At 38.0% G+C, this 14,957-nt stretch overlaps 1 protein-coding gene across 3 annotated transcripts in view; it reads right to left on the reverse strand.

Moving 5' to 3' along the window:
• Positions 1-2,600: 2,600 nt before the first annotated feature.
• Positions 2,601-14,957, reverse strand: part of OCLN (occludin) — a 60,474-nt gene continuing 48,117 nt past the window's right edge. For all 3 annotated transcript variants that reach the window (XM_079145227.1, XM_079145229.1, XM_079145228.1), the window contains exons 6-9: positions 14,403-14,618; positions 11,470-11,641; positions 5,119-5,160; positions 2,601-3,799 (exon numbers count right to left, since the gene is read on the reverse strand). In XM_079145227.1, the coding sequence (XP_079001353.1) occupies positions 3,698-3,799; positions 5,119-5,160; positions 11,470-11,641; positions 14,403-14,618 (532 nt within the window). In that variant the 3' untranslated portion in view covers positions 2,601-3,697. The remainder of the gene's footprint in view (positions 3,800-5,118; positions 5,161-11,469; positions 11,642-14,402; positions 14,619-14,957) is intronic.

Consider the following 14,957-nt stretch of genomic DNA (forward strand, 5'->3'; position numbering starts at 1 on the left):
GCTTAGCAAGGGCAGTCATCCTGGGGTGATCCACTCAGTGGGTGGCGTTGGGGTGATCCACTCAGTGGGTGGCGTTGCTTGGAGGTACTTTTGGATCCTTGTCATAAAGGTGCTTATCCAACAAACCTGCTTCTAGAACCCAAGGTAAATACAGAAGAGAGTAGCTCAGAAGGAAAAAAGAGGCAAATGGAGTCAGAGAGGGACAAAATGAAGGGTATGTCAGTGAATCAAAGTGGTGGAGGGCAGAGAGCATTACAAATTTTGGAGGGGCCAGGATGGCTGGTATGGCACTGCAGCTTGTGATAAGTGGGTAGACCGGATGTGGAAGGAAAGAAAGAAAGGAGAGAGAGAGAGAGAGAGAGAGAGAGAGAGAGAGAGAGAGAGAAGGAAGGAAGGAAGGAAGGAAGGAAGGGAAAGGAAAGAAAGAAAGGAAAGGAAAGGAAAGGAAAGGAAAGGAAAGGAAAGGAAAGGAAAGGAAAGGAAAGGAAAGAAGGAAGGAAAGAAAGAAACTGATCATGACTCCAAAGTTTTTAGCTGAGCAACTGAAAGGGTGTAGTTGTAATTACTAAGAGACCATGGGTAAGATCAGTTCCGTTTCGGACAAATTGTTTGAGATTCCTACTGATACACGTGGAGTTACTAGCATTTCTCACTTGGGAAATGGAGAAGCAAGGCAACCCCAAAGGATCAGAAAAGGAACCAAGAGAGAAAGAGCAGAAAGGAAACACAGGAGCAGTGGTCTCTTTCCTTTTTATCAACATATTCATCCCCCTTGCCTATATTGTTTTGTTGGTACCCAAATCTTCCTGGTCTGCATTCTGCCTCCCTCAAAAATACCAACAGAAGATACCCTGCATTGTAGTAGAAAGAACAGACCTGGATTTAAAATCTGGCTCTCACACTCAGCTAGATAGATGGCCTCAAGCCATTCACAATCTAAGTCTATCGCCTATCTGTAAAATTTAGCTCCACCAACAGGACTACAGGGCTTGGTGGCAACTCCAATGTCATCTCCTCTGGAATGACAAGGTCCTATTGTTTTTTTGTTGCCTTGCATTAAAGGGAAATTAGCATTGCTGAGTGCTACTCTCCATTTCCATATTAACTTTTGGACAAGGATATATTACCTTTAAAATGAGAACATTACAAATATCTTTTATATATACAAAAACCTGAAGAACAGGAAGGTTAAATAATTTGTCCAAGGATCTACATTGAGTAACTGCTGAAATGCAAAGCCAAGACTTGAACAGACGCTTTGCAGGCAACAAATGAGAAATTTTATGGAACACCCTTCTGCATCTTGTTGGTCATAAAAAACATCCTAGCTATGTAGCCTTATTACTTTTCTAACTCCAAAGGGGCATTATTATAATTTACTGACAATATTTTCTAAAAGCCTCCCTAATTATTCAAGCATTTTGCTCATTTCTTTCCAATAGAAGAAATGTTAACAATATAAAATACACAAGGGATTATGTACTTCTACATCTATTTTTCCATTCACCTAAGAGCTGGTCTGGAGAACCAGACAGAGTGGCACATGCCTGTAATCCCAATGACTCAGGAGGCTGAGGTAGGAGGATTGAAAGTCCAAGGACAAAAAAAAAGTTAGTTCAAAGACAGCTTTGGCAACTTCATGAGACTCTGTTAAAGAATAAAATTTTAAAGGGGAGGGCAAGGAGAGGGGAAGGAGGGAGAGAGAAATGATGTAGTGTAGTAGAATCTTGAAGAGCAGGAGATTAAGTATGTATTCTGATTTCCCCAGCCGAGCCTTTGAAAAAATCCAGACCATAGACACTTCCATCCTGATGCCTCAGGAGAGTGTCTGGATGAGAAATCCTAACCCCAAGTGACAACAGACCCTCTGGATCCATGATCAACACTTCTGATCCTGGCTTCCTGAAGTGTTCTTTACTGATAAGTACTGCATTTGAACAATTATTTTCTTATTTTATCTCAAAGTCCAGTTTCATGCGCAATTTTACAATCCTTCCTTTTTCATTCTCTGCATTCAGTGGAAAAGTTGTTCTATGAGAACACGGGCAAACTTGCCTTCACAAACAAGGTACAAAACTTCCAAGAAGTAAGTTAAATATTTAACAAAAATCAGTGAAGCTGGGCTAGGGATGTAGTTCAGTGATACAGTGTTTGCCTTTCGTGCTTAAGGCCTTGGGTTCAATCCCCAGTACCACCAAATTAAAAGAAAAACAAATCAGTGAAGGTGCTCATGGGTCTCCTTTCCATTTGATGTGAATCCAAAAACTTTGGAAGCGTCTTTTGTACAACATACAGACATATTATGTAGCATGTAGAAAATTAAGAATTTCTTCAATTTGAAGAAATGAACCAGTGTTACATAGAAACATTATTTAAAAGTTTATCTTCAGAAACTAATGCAAAATTGTACACAGAAAATTATAAACATCAATGTCTGAATCACGTATAAAAGATTATTAGATTATTCAAAATATTCTCAGAAAAACAAAACTGGGATGGATGAACACAATTAACTTGGTTAGCATAGTATTATGAGCTAATTTCACTTCCCTAAAAAGAATGTAAAGTTTTTAAAGAATTGATGAGATTTAAAGGAACCGTTTGAAATAATTTGGTGTTTTATAGGATAGCATTCTATTTCCAGACACATTAACCTTCTTACAGCCAAAGGATTGGGAAATTGCCAACAAGCACAGCACCCAAAATAGTTTAATACAAGAGAGAACTCCTGAGTGTAGTTTTCCACAGCCTAATATTAACCGCACTAATGACATCAAGCATGTATATTACAAAAAGAGAACACCAGGTTTAATACCATACGAAATATATGTACAGAACTTGAACATTCCTGTAAGATATAATTCAAGTCATAATTCAATTATGAATGTATTGGGACATTCTGATATAGTGAAAAGGTCTAGTTGATTACCAAAACCTGTATGTAAACCATAAAAGATAAAAAGTACTTAAAAATACACAAAATTCTAACCACTAGGCTTAAGCTTTCATTTTTAAAAAGTATATATATACACACACATATATATTTACAATCTTTAAATTTCACACATTTGTTAATTTTATATGATCTTAATCATCAGAATGACAAAAAAAACCCTCTTTAATCGTTTCTATAACAGAAAAAATCAATAGGGAGGTTAGTAGCATGTAGTATACACAGTAGCTAAAATACGAAAGGCGGGGACTTTATTATCAATGGAGTCATAAAACAGACTTAACCAAAAGTACATGCTAGGACACAAGCAGTCTTACTTCAGAGACTTCACTGCAGGGACTCAGTTTTCTTATTTAAAAAGAAATGATTATAAATAATAATTATCTAAAGGGTTGTTGGGAAGATTAAATGATGTCGGGGTGTGAAAATTCACAGCACAGTTCATGCCAGGACCTTCCTTTAAGGTTTAAAAACCTCAAACAGCATTATTTTGTTCTTAATACAAGAACCAATGTTTAAACCATAAAATCCCTAATTGGAGTGTTCAACCCAGTTGATTATTAAAAGTTATTTTAAAATGCTTCAATACTGATGATACGAAACTGACATATTAAAGCTACCAAAACTTTGTAATGAACACCAAGTTTTGGCTTCCTGGGTAAGATTCCAAAGTCATTTGCCTTCTGAGAACATTTCAGAGATATCAGATATTCCTTAATTTCTCCAGCCTGTGGCATCTGCCTTCTAAGTTTTCCGTCTATCATAGTCTCCAACCATCTTCTTGATGTGTGACAATTTACTCTTCAGCTGCTTACAGTAATTCCTCTTACTTTTGTAATCTGCAGACTAAAAGGGGAGAAAATGAATCACATGAATTCAACATAATAAAAATAGGTCAGCTGAGAAGGCAGAGATGAACAAAGGAAATATTAGTCGTATAGAATTGCTGAGAGTTAAATGAACATACTTAAACATCAGGTGGTATTGCCATCCACATAGGCAGGTGATTAACTTTACGCAATTGTATCTTCTTACCTGAATTTTACAAAGTATACACTCATTTCTAAAAATTCATTACAAGATTTATTCGCCTTTTTTCTACCAGATCATCTACAAAAACTAGTAAAATAAGAAACTGGCAGTATTGAATAGGGGATAAGAGAAGTTCACAACATACTCTTTTAAAACTCTAATTTAAAATCATGATCCTTCATAATTTATGAAAATTTTAAAGTAAAATCTTAAAAACAAAAATGTTTTAAGTCAATAAGGACTGATAATACCAACTGTTAGCAAGGACACTGAGCAATAGGGGGCTGCACTGCTCAGAGGGAATGTAAATGACATACCCCTCTGGAAAGCTGTTTGACAGTGTATACTAAGGCTGGACACACACATGCCTTCTACTGCATGCCCAATGACCCTGTGATTTCACTTGAGTTTGCACCTAACGAATGTGTACCTTTACAAAAATGTTTCATATTGCCTTATTTGTAAAAGTCAAAAAGTGAGAACTCAGATGTTCATCAGCAACAGAGTAAATGAATATATTTTGTGTGTGTTTCTTTGCCATGCTGGGAATGGAACCCAGCCTCCATGCATACTGAATTACATCCTAAACCCAAGTTGTGTTTTAATCATTAAGCACATGCACAGCAATAAAAATAAATGAACCAGAACTGCATGCCAAAATATGAAAGTGTCTTAGAAACATAATACTGAGCAAAAGAAATCATACACAAAATACATACTGCATGATTCTATTTACATAAAGTTCAAGATGTTAGGGAAAGTGTAAGAACTAGATAGGATAAAACGGTGAGGTGGGGGTTACCAAGGCCACAAGAAATTGTATTTCTTGATCTGGATACCAGCGCATTGGAGCACAGTCGCTTTATGAAAATTACCAAGTTGTACACTTTGATTTGAACACTTCTGTATGTATACTTCAACTTAAAAAAAAAGTTTTCAGAAAATCAGTATAGATCGCAGCAGCAAACAACTGAAATTTAAATTCCAACTTCTGAGTTATAGTGTTCCTATCAAAAATTACAGGGCCTTTTCTCTATAACTTTGCATTTGTGAGAAGTCATCCTAAAGGTTAAATGAAAAACACATAATATAAAAGTGTTTCCTAAAAGAGTCTTACAATTCAGGATACTTACTCCCTTAACTTGCTTCAGTCTATTGTATTCATCGGCGGCAGCCTGTTAATGAGAAACACAAGGCAATGTGTTTAGTGGGCTATTTCTCTTTGAAGAATAACATTCTGATGCTACACTTTGGAGTTAAAAAGGGCAGTTTATGATAAAAACATAGGGAATTAGTGAAGTCTTAAGGCTCTTAAAAATTTACCAAGTTATGGTCAGCAGGAAGGTGGCTAGTGAAGACATTTGGTAGGGGGCAGTACTGGGGATAGAACCCAGGGGTGCTCTACCACTGAGCTACACCCTAGCCCTAGTTTTAAAATTGAAGACAGGGTATCAATAAGGCTGGCCTCAAGTTTGTGATCCTCCTGCCTCAGCCTCCCAAGCAGCTTAGATTACAGATGTGCACCACTATGCCTGGCTGAAGAGACATATCTAATATTATTTTCACTCACATTCCATTCATACAGGCAGGTAATAATTTGTTCTGAAGCTTCTCATCTTTTCCCCATGCCAGGCCACACGCAACACTGATACCACAAAAGTCTTCTGTAAAATGCAGATCTGATTTGGTTACATCCCACTATGAAACTGGTCTGAGCTTCTCATCAACTTCTCTACTCATCTAGCCTCCCAGTTTACCAGTTTTGTCCACCAATATAAACTCTTTAAAAAAAAAAATTTTGGCAGACTAATGCCTCAGTATTTCTACCATGATGTTTTCTTTAAGGCTATAAAATCCTCCACTGCACTGCACACCACTCCCTTCTATCCATTTTGTTTTGTTTTTCCAATATAGAGAAACACTTTACACTAATCTACATCTCAAGCCCTTTTTAAATTTTATTTTGAGACAAGTTCTTGCTAACTTGTGCTTCTCCTGCTTCAGCCTCCCGAGTTACTAGAATTAAAGACGTTTGCCACTGCACCCAGCTCTATCTAGAAAATTCTTTTTTGCAGGGCAGGATATTAGGGATTGAACCCAGGGCACCAATACATCCCCCTTTCTTTTCCTTTTTTCTTTTTTCTTTTTTTTTTTTTGAGACAGGGCCTTGCTAAGTTGCTGAGGTTGACCTTGAACTTGCATTCTTCCTGCCTCAGTCTCCCAAGTCACTAAGATTACAACTGTGCAACACACAGCCTGGTCAGAAAATTTGTAATGGGGATAGTTGAGTGATGCTGCCTCTAAAGTCTCTCAGCCTTTCGTTGACTTTATTCCTTCTCTGAGCACTTAAATGGTGCTTTCTACACATAATGTAAATAACAGCTATTACAATGAGTTGTTTAGATATCAGTTTTTCTCTTAGTATACAAGTTCTTTGATGAGGAAAGAGACAGGTTTTGACTTTCTAACCTCAGCACCCTCACATCAATAAAGATATGATAAGTGACCAATAAATGTTAATTAAAGAAAGGTTTATCACGATACCATATAGAAACCATATAACAAATAAACCATATAGAAAACAGACAAATTAAGCTATAAAAGCAAATACTTCAAAACTGAAAAGCAGATGACCTTAATTGAAAAACCGCAAAGAATATTTAATAAAATGAATATGAAGTTCTAATAAACATATAAAGTGATGAGAAAGTATTTAATTAATAATACCTAAAACACAAGGCAGTTAATTTTTCAGACAATAGTGAGATGTGGGTCAACTGAGCCCTCTAGTGCGTTACTGGTGTAATGCAGTTGGTATAATTCTGGAAGACAGTTTTGCAACAAAAGTTAAAATGCACATACCCTTTTTTCACCCATTCTATATTCTGGCATTGTTTTAGCTAGAGAGAAGACAAGAATGCAAAACTGGAAAAGATTGCCTGTGTCTTACTGGTACCACCAGGGTACCAGTGACATAGTGAATGTCTATCTGCAGAGAATTACATCTTTTTTTTTTTGTACCAAGATTGAACCCAGTGGTGCTCGACCTCTGAGCCACATCCCATCCCCACTCCCTTTTTTTTTTTTTTTTTTTTTTTTTTTTGAGACAAGGTCTCACCAAGTTGCTGAGGCTGGTTTTGAACTTGTGATCCTCCTGCCTTAGCTTCACAAGCCACTGGAATTACAGGCAGGTGCCACCATGGTGGCTGCTGTGGATTACTCTTAAGTAAATTATGACACAATCATAAAATTGAAAATTTTGCAGCTATTTTTACAAGTAAAACATTTAAGAGATCTTTATGAGCCTAGGAAAACCATTCACAATAATCTCAAAAAACAAATATGCACACACTTGAGAATAAATTTAACCAAGGAGGTTGAATACCTCTACAATGAAAACTACGGAACACTAAAGAAAGAAATTGAAGAAGACTTTTGAAGGTACCTCCCATGTGCATTGAAAGGCAGAATTAATATTGTCAAAATGGACATACTACCAAAAGTGTTAAACAGATTCAGTGCAATCCCCATCAAAATACTAATGACATTCTTCACAGAACTAGAAAAAAAAAATTGCATGCTTCGGCTGCACATATACTAAAATTGGAATGAGACAGAGATTAGCCTGTCCCCTGCATAAGGATGACACACAAATTGTAAAGCGTTCCATATTTTAAAAACAAAAGAACTAGAAAAACCAGTTTTAAAATTCATTTGGAAGACCCAGAACAGCCAAAGCAATTCTAAGCAAGAAGAGCAATGCTGGAGGCAACAGCATAGCACTGCCACCAAAACATACATGAAGATAAATGGAATAGAATAGAAACACAGAGATAAATCTGCATAGATACAGTCATCTGATAATTAACAAAAAGGTACCAAAAACATAGACTGGAGAAAAGACAGCTTTTAAATAAATGTGCTGGGAAAACTGGATATCCATACGTAGAAGAATGAAACTTGATCTCTATCTCTCACCCTGCACAAAAGCCATCTTGAAGTGGATCAAAGACCTAGGAATTAGAACAGAAACTCTGCAAGTGTTAGAAGAAAATGTAGGCTCAACACTCCACCATATTGGCAAAGACATCAACTTCCTTAACAAGATTCTTAAGACATAAGAAATAAAACCAAGAATAAATAGGACAGCATCAAATTAAAAAGCTTCTGCACAGCAAAGGAAAATAGATTATGAAGAGAAAGCCTACAGAATGGGAGAACTTTGTCACCTGATCCTCAGGGAATCAATATCCAGAATATATAAAAAACTCAAAACACTTAACATACATGCAAAAAGATCCAATCCAAAAATGGGCAAAAGAACTACACAGACACTTCTCAAAAGAAGAAATACAAATGACCTACAAATATTTGAAAACAAGTTCAACTTCTCCAGAAATTAGGGAAATGCAAATCAAAACTGAGCTGGGCGAGGTGGTGCACACCTATAATCCCAGTGGCTCAGGAGGCTGAGACAGGATTATTTCAAGTTCAAAGCCAGCCTCAACAACTTAAGTGAGATCCTGTCTTAAAATTTGAAATAAAATGGAATGAGGATGTGGCTCAGTGGTCAAATGCCTCTGGGTTCATTCCCTGGTACCAAAAAAAAAAAAAAAAAAACCCTACATTGACTTTATCTTCAGTCAGAATGGCAATTATCAATAATACAAATAATAGATGCCTGTAACTGGCATCTCGGGAGGCAGCTTGGGAGGGAAGAAGGTGGAAGCAGGATGATAGAGAGTTCAAAGCCAACCTCAGCAAAAGCAAGGTGCTAAACAACTCAGGGAGACCCTGTCTCTAAATAAAATATAAAATAGGACTTGGGATGTGGCTCAGTGGTCGAGTGGCCCCTGAGCTCATTTCCTGGTACCCCCCCCCCAACCAAAAAAAGAATACAAATAATAATAAATGCTGGCCAGGACGTGAGGAGAAAGGTACACTCATGCATTGCTGGCAGGACTGCCAATTACACCATTCTGGATATCAGAATGGAGAGTCCTCAAAAAACTGGAAATGGAATCACCATAAGATCCGTTATCGCATTCCTTGGTACTTATTCAGAAGATCTAAAAATCAGCATACTACAGTGATAAAGCCACTTCAATGTTTCTATCAGCACAATTCACAAAAGCCAAGTTATGGAACCAACCTAGGTGCCCAGCAACAGATGAATGGATAAAGAAAATGCAGTATATATATATACACAGTGGAGTTTCTCAGCTATAAAGAAGAATGAAATTATGGCATTTGCTAGTAAACAGATGGAACTGGAGAAATTATCTAAAAACCATACCCAGAAAATTTAGGGTCAAATGTCTTCTCTCATATGTGGAAGTTAGAGCAAATCAGGGTGAAAAAATGTGCAAGTGGAATTCCATGAATATAGAAGAGATCAGTGGAATAGAGAGAGGGGACTGAGAGAGAGAGATGGAATGGGAAAAGGGAGGAACTGTGGAATGAAACTGACGAGACTATTCTATGTACATATACAAACATACCACAGTGAATTTCACCTTTATGTGTATCTATAAAGCACTAATTACAAACCAAAATCTGTTAAAAAAAAGTAGAAGACTGGCCAGTAGGATAAAGAAGAGGGAAAGGGAGGAGGAAAGGGAAAGGGGAATTACTGGAGACAAATTAGAGCAAATTATAGTCCATGCTTGTACAACTATGTCAAAATGAACCCAAATATTATGTATAATGCACTAATAAAAAATATGAAAGGAAAAAAAAGTAGATCTTTATTACTGACATGAAACAATAACCACAAACTTTTTTTTTTTTTTTTTTTTTTCTTTTTCTGGTACGAGGAACTAAATCCAGTGGCACTCTACCACTAAGCCACACCCAGGTCCCTTTTCCGTTTTTTTTTTTTTTGAGACAGAGTCTTGCTAAGTTGCTGAGACTGGCCTTGAACTTGAGATCCTCCTGCTTTAGTTTCCAGAGTCACCACAAACTATTGCTGAGCAAAAGTGAAAAATAAGCAATCCTAGAATATATTTCTTAAAAAGAGCAAGATGGGGCTGCAGGTAGAGCTCAGTGGTGTAGTCCTTGATGGGTGTGCTTGATTAGGGTTCTATCCCTAGTATAAGAGGAGGAGAGGGGAGAGGCCACGAGGATGAAGAATATCCAAGAGTCATAGAAAGTAACTGAAAGAGTTCCCAGTGGTTAAAACTAAAAAATTTTAGCTACAAAATAAAGACTATTACATTATAACTCAAAGTATGAAAGATATTAATGAGTCCACACTCATATAAATGATAAATTAACAAAGAGATGGGAGACAGACTAATCTTTCTTTAAAGGGTGATGTATCTTTATATATTTCAGTATCTATACAAAATGCAGTATAGACAGCTTAAAAAGAAAAAAATAAGCGGAGTGTGGTGGTATGCCCCTGTAAGACTAGCTCCTGGGAAAGCTGAGGCAGAAGGAGTCCAAGTTCAAGGACAGCCTAGGCAACACAGAGAGATCCTATCTCAAAATAAAAAATAAAAATGTCTGGGGGGATAGCTTAGTGGTAGACTGCTCCTAAGTTCAATTCTCTGGGAGTGAGGGAGGGAAAGAAGGAAAGCAAGAAGAAGGGAAGGGTGAAGGAAGGAAAGAAGGAAAAAAGAGAAAAAGAAAAATTAACTTTATATGGACCAACACCTTAGCCAGGTTATCAAGGGAAAAATAGTCATTTTACTCTTGAGTGAAAAAGGATGAATGATAAAAGATGATTCTTCACTGGAGATTGTTTGTGCCTACATGCATTCCCTCATAAAGAGGAAGTGCTAACAACTAGTATTTTGATGACAAGAATTTTCTGGAGGGAGGATTTAAGATGATATATTTTTCTGTATACATTTCTGTATTGAGTTTTGGGGGTTTTGTTTGTGGTACTGAGGATAAAACTCAGAACTTCACATAACTATTCTACCACTGAACTATACTTCAGTCATTTTTTAATTTCAAGGTGGGGTCTCACTACTTGCCCAGGTGACCTTGAATTTGCAACCCTTTTGCCTCGGTCTCCTGAGTAAGTGTGATCACAGGCATGTGCCACCATGCATAGCTCTGTAATGAGTTTTTTTTTTTTTTTTTTTTTTTTTATAAAGAATACATTGTGTTTACAAGTAGGAAAAATTTTTTTCTTTTAAATAGAAAGGGGTAGATGTACATAGAATATTGTTTTGTAATTATTAGTATTGTCAACAATTTGGAAAGACTTTCATCCAAAACTCATTTCAACTATGATATTGTATTTTTTTGGTTTTTGTTTGTTTGTTTTTTTTCGATGCTGGGGATTGAATCCAGGGCCTTGTGCATGGAAAACAAGTATTCTATCAACTGAGCTATATTCCCAGCCCCTGATATTGTGTTTTGATGGTAACTAGCAAAAAAATTTTTAATCAACCTTAGAATAAAGGATGCTGAATATCCATAGATTAGAAATCAAATTCTATGCAGTACATAAATATCAGGTTTGAATTTACCATATACTCTTCACTTTCTTCTCTATAGTCATCCAATTCTTTATCTAGACGAGAGAGTTCTTTATTGACCTCATCAAGTTCTGCTTGTAAGCTCTTGTATTCCTGCAGGCCACTGTCAAAATTTCTCTTGTAGAGTTGTCTTTGTTGATCTGAAGTGATGGGTGGATATTCCCTAAAAATTAAGAGAGAAAATGACTACATATTTATACTTACAGACATAAAATCCAGTGTTCTTCAAAGACAATAAAGCTAGTGGGGTATGGAGAATGACCATCCCTTGTTTTCACTTTTTTTTTTTTTTAATGGGGAGAGGGAGATGGGATACAGTATCTTTCTTTAAGAATAATGAGACTTTTAATATTACTGCTTTTGGTTTTTCTCTCATAAGTTTTAGAAATAAATTAGAAAATCACTTGTGAAATTTAAGGTACAAGTCAAAGGAACACATTTGTTTCTAACCCAGAAATCACATGATAATAGAATATTTGTATTTATTGTCTTAAAACAAATTCTGGAACACAAAGTCTGTTTTGGTCACTGCAGCAGCACAGTGGCTGACTGGGAGTAGCTGTTTCCTGCTACCATCTACAGGCCGCAGGCTGGTCTTGTTTTTTGCGAGTGGAAATAGCTATTTTGTCCTTTTATTATAAAAGTAGATATCAAAAATATACACATAGGGGTTGGAGGTGTACTTAGTGGTAGAGTTCATGCTTGGTATGGGAAAGGTTCTGGGTTCAATCAGCAACCCCTACCCCCAATCAAAAAAAAGAAAAGAAAAAAAAACAAAGTGCACACATAAAAACATGTGCTCGAGAATCACAGCCTCTGGGACAGGAATCCCCTGTGTTTCTCCCTTGCTGGTAAAGCAATAAAACTTTTTTTCCTTTTCCTCAAAACTGTGCCCTCATTATTGGATTGGCATTAGGGACAAGGACTAAGTTTTCGATAACAAATTGGGAACCCAGATGGGACTTGAGAGCAGCTCCTGCTCCAGTTTTCTTTCTAGGTCTGGCGCTCCAAGCAACCCACTTCCATGTGAGGAAGCAAGGTGGTTGGTGAGCTTGTTGAGAGCCACTGCTGGAGAGTTAAGAGACTGGTTGCTTCATCTTGATTTACTTTGAGAACGCAGTAAAGTCACGACACCTTTTGCCATCTGCATGATCCCTGCCCTATGTGTGCCTTGTCACTCTCAATGCCACCACGGACCTCTGGGCTGTCCTGATGCCAAATACCCTTACCTGTTCGTGTCCCACCTGACAGAGAACAAGGACTTCAGGTCACTTTCCCTAACTTCACCCTCACTCACAAGGAAGCAGCTTGGAGATGCCATCGCCCATTTTTCCATAGAAATGGAATGTAGAAACTGACAGTGGGGAAATGGAACTGTGGTCCACTTTATGCTTTGAATATAGCCCTTGCTGCTCTGCTACTGCAACATATTTTTAAAATGGGTGTGATTCTTTCTCTTCCTCTCCTCCTCCTACTCTCTAGTCTTTGCCTCCTTATCTCAGGGAAAAAGGACTACCTTTCTTCCCCATCCTAGGCAGAGTAAATCTGTCCTCGAGCACACCCCCACCACAAGAATGAAGTAATTCAGACTTGGGGGAGGCACCAGAAGATCTAAGAAATGACTATCTCCCAAATTAATAAGTGAATTATACCTCTGGACAGAGAACACTCAGAATGTAGCCTCTGAATTGCCTCTTTAAAAGTCCCCAGTTTCCTCTGATGAGCAGAACCACAGCTCTGGGATAGGAGCCCCTGTGTTTCTCCTTTGCTAGTAAAGCAATAAAACTTCTACTTTTTCTCAAAAAATAAATAAAAAATAAAAACATACTCATTGGACAAATAATTTGGTAATTCATTAATGCATCAGGAAAATGAATTCTGTCATCACTTTTCTCTGAATATACCAGTGACCCCTTGAAAATGAAGATGATGCTATCAACTCACAACACATTGAGAAAATACTCTGAATTGTCCATCCTAATATGGAATTTCAAATTCTAAATCTAACAGTTTAATATCTTCGTTTTACAAAGGGGGGAATTAATGATTTGATCAAAAGGGAAACAAAAATTTAGGATTTCTCAAAGTTTTCAGTTAAGTCATCTGTGATACAAGTTAGGCATTTACAGGTAGAGGGCTGAAGCAGGCCAAAAAACTCTTGGGGGAAGGAGATGGTGAGGTGTCAGAATCATTGTAAGTAGAGGATTTCAAGCTATTTCCATCCCACCTGCCCCTACTAAAGCCTGGAGAAGCAGTGTTTTCATTAAACACCATGCACACCACAAGTGTTTCTGACAGGTGCCAATCCTCAGAACACTGGGGCATGAAAAGGCTTTGCACTCTGTCCATGTGTACCTGGTGATGGACTAGAACCAACCAGTGACACAAGGGAACTTAACCACCACACTGGCCAGAACTCTAAACTGTTACCACAATTGTTTACAAAACTGTTTGTCCAAGTTCTTTGGATTAAACTTTAAAAGAAACTCTGGCCTTACCATGAAAGCTTATTATTTAAGGGGAATTGTCAAAGGAAAGCCACAGCACACTTTGATCTGGGAGGGGATTTTATAATCATTAAAACAGAATTCCTTTATACTTTTTTTTAAATTTTGAAAAACCTCTCTTGGGTGATTATTGGTAGAGAGCACCGGAGGAGTTCACCAGCCATTTTGTGGGGAAGTCGAAAGTGTGTTTAAGACACGGTTATAGTCAAGCAGATCGCCTCCACTTCTATCTTGATTACAAAAAGGCTCTAAGGAAAAATACAACAAAACACAAAAAAATACCATCTCCAGTCCTGGGTGGTAACGAATAAAATCACACCACTGCACCCAGTACTGGAAGCAACAACTCCCAACCTGGGCGGCCACACTGATAATCAGGACATGCAAGTGGCTGCAGGAAGAGGAGAGGGACTCTACCTGATCCAGTCCTCCTCCAGCTCATCACAGGACTCTCCGCCCGTCGTGTAGTCTGTCTCGTAGTGGTCTTGCTCCGTCCTCTTGGGCTTTCCTGCTCTTCCCTTAGCAGGAGCCCTTTTTGAAGGTGTCTCTAAGTTACCACTGCTGCTGTAGCGAGGCTGTCTGAAGTCATCCACCGGTGAAGCGAGGGGAAGCTCCTGAGCCACTTCAGGCACCCTAATAAAAACATAGGTCAGCGTTCAGTGGCCACTGAGTACACTACAGCTCAGCCACACATTGTAACCACAAAGGGCAGCAACGACAAGCACCTGGCAATACCTGCACGCAGGCTCAGGCATCCAAGGGTTCACGTGCTCAGCACTGAGCAGATGCCTAGCTTGCGGCATTTGGCGTGGCACCCGTTCAGGATCCTCCAATACACACTAGCAGTTTTAAAGGTCTGACAGGGGTTGAAGGGGGGGATTTAAGACTTCTAAGTAAAATGGATCTCATATTTCATTTCAGGAATTTCAGGCTGATCTATAAGAGGTGTTTACCTGCCCTGTGCCAGGGACT

This window comes from Sciurus vulgaris (assembly GCF_902686455.1).
Source record: "Sciurus vulgaris genome assembly, chromosome: 6".
NCBI lineage: Eukaryota > Metazoa > Chordata > Mammalia > Rodentia > Sciuridae > Sciurus > Sciurus vulgaris.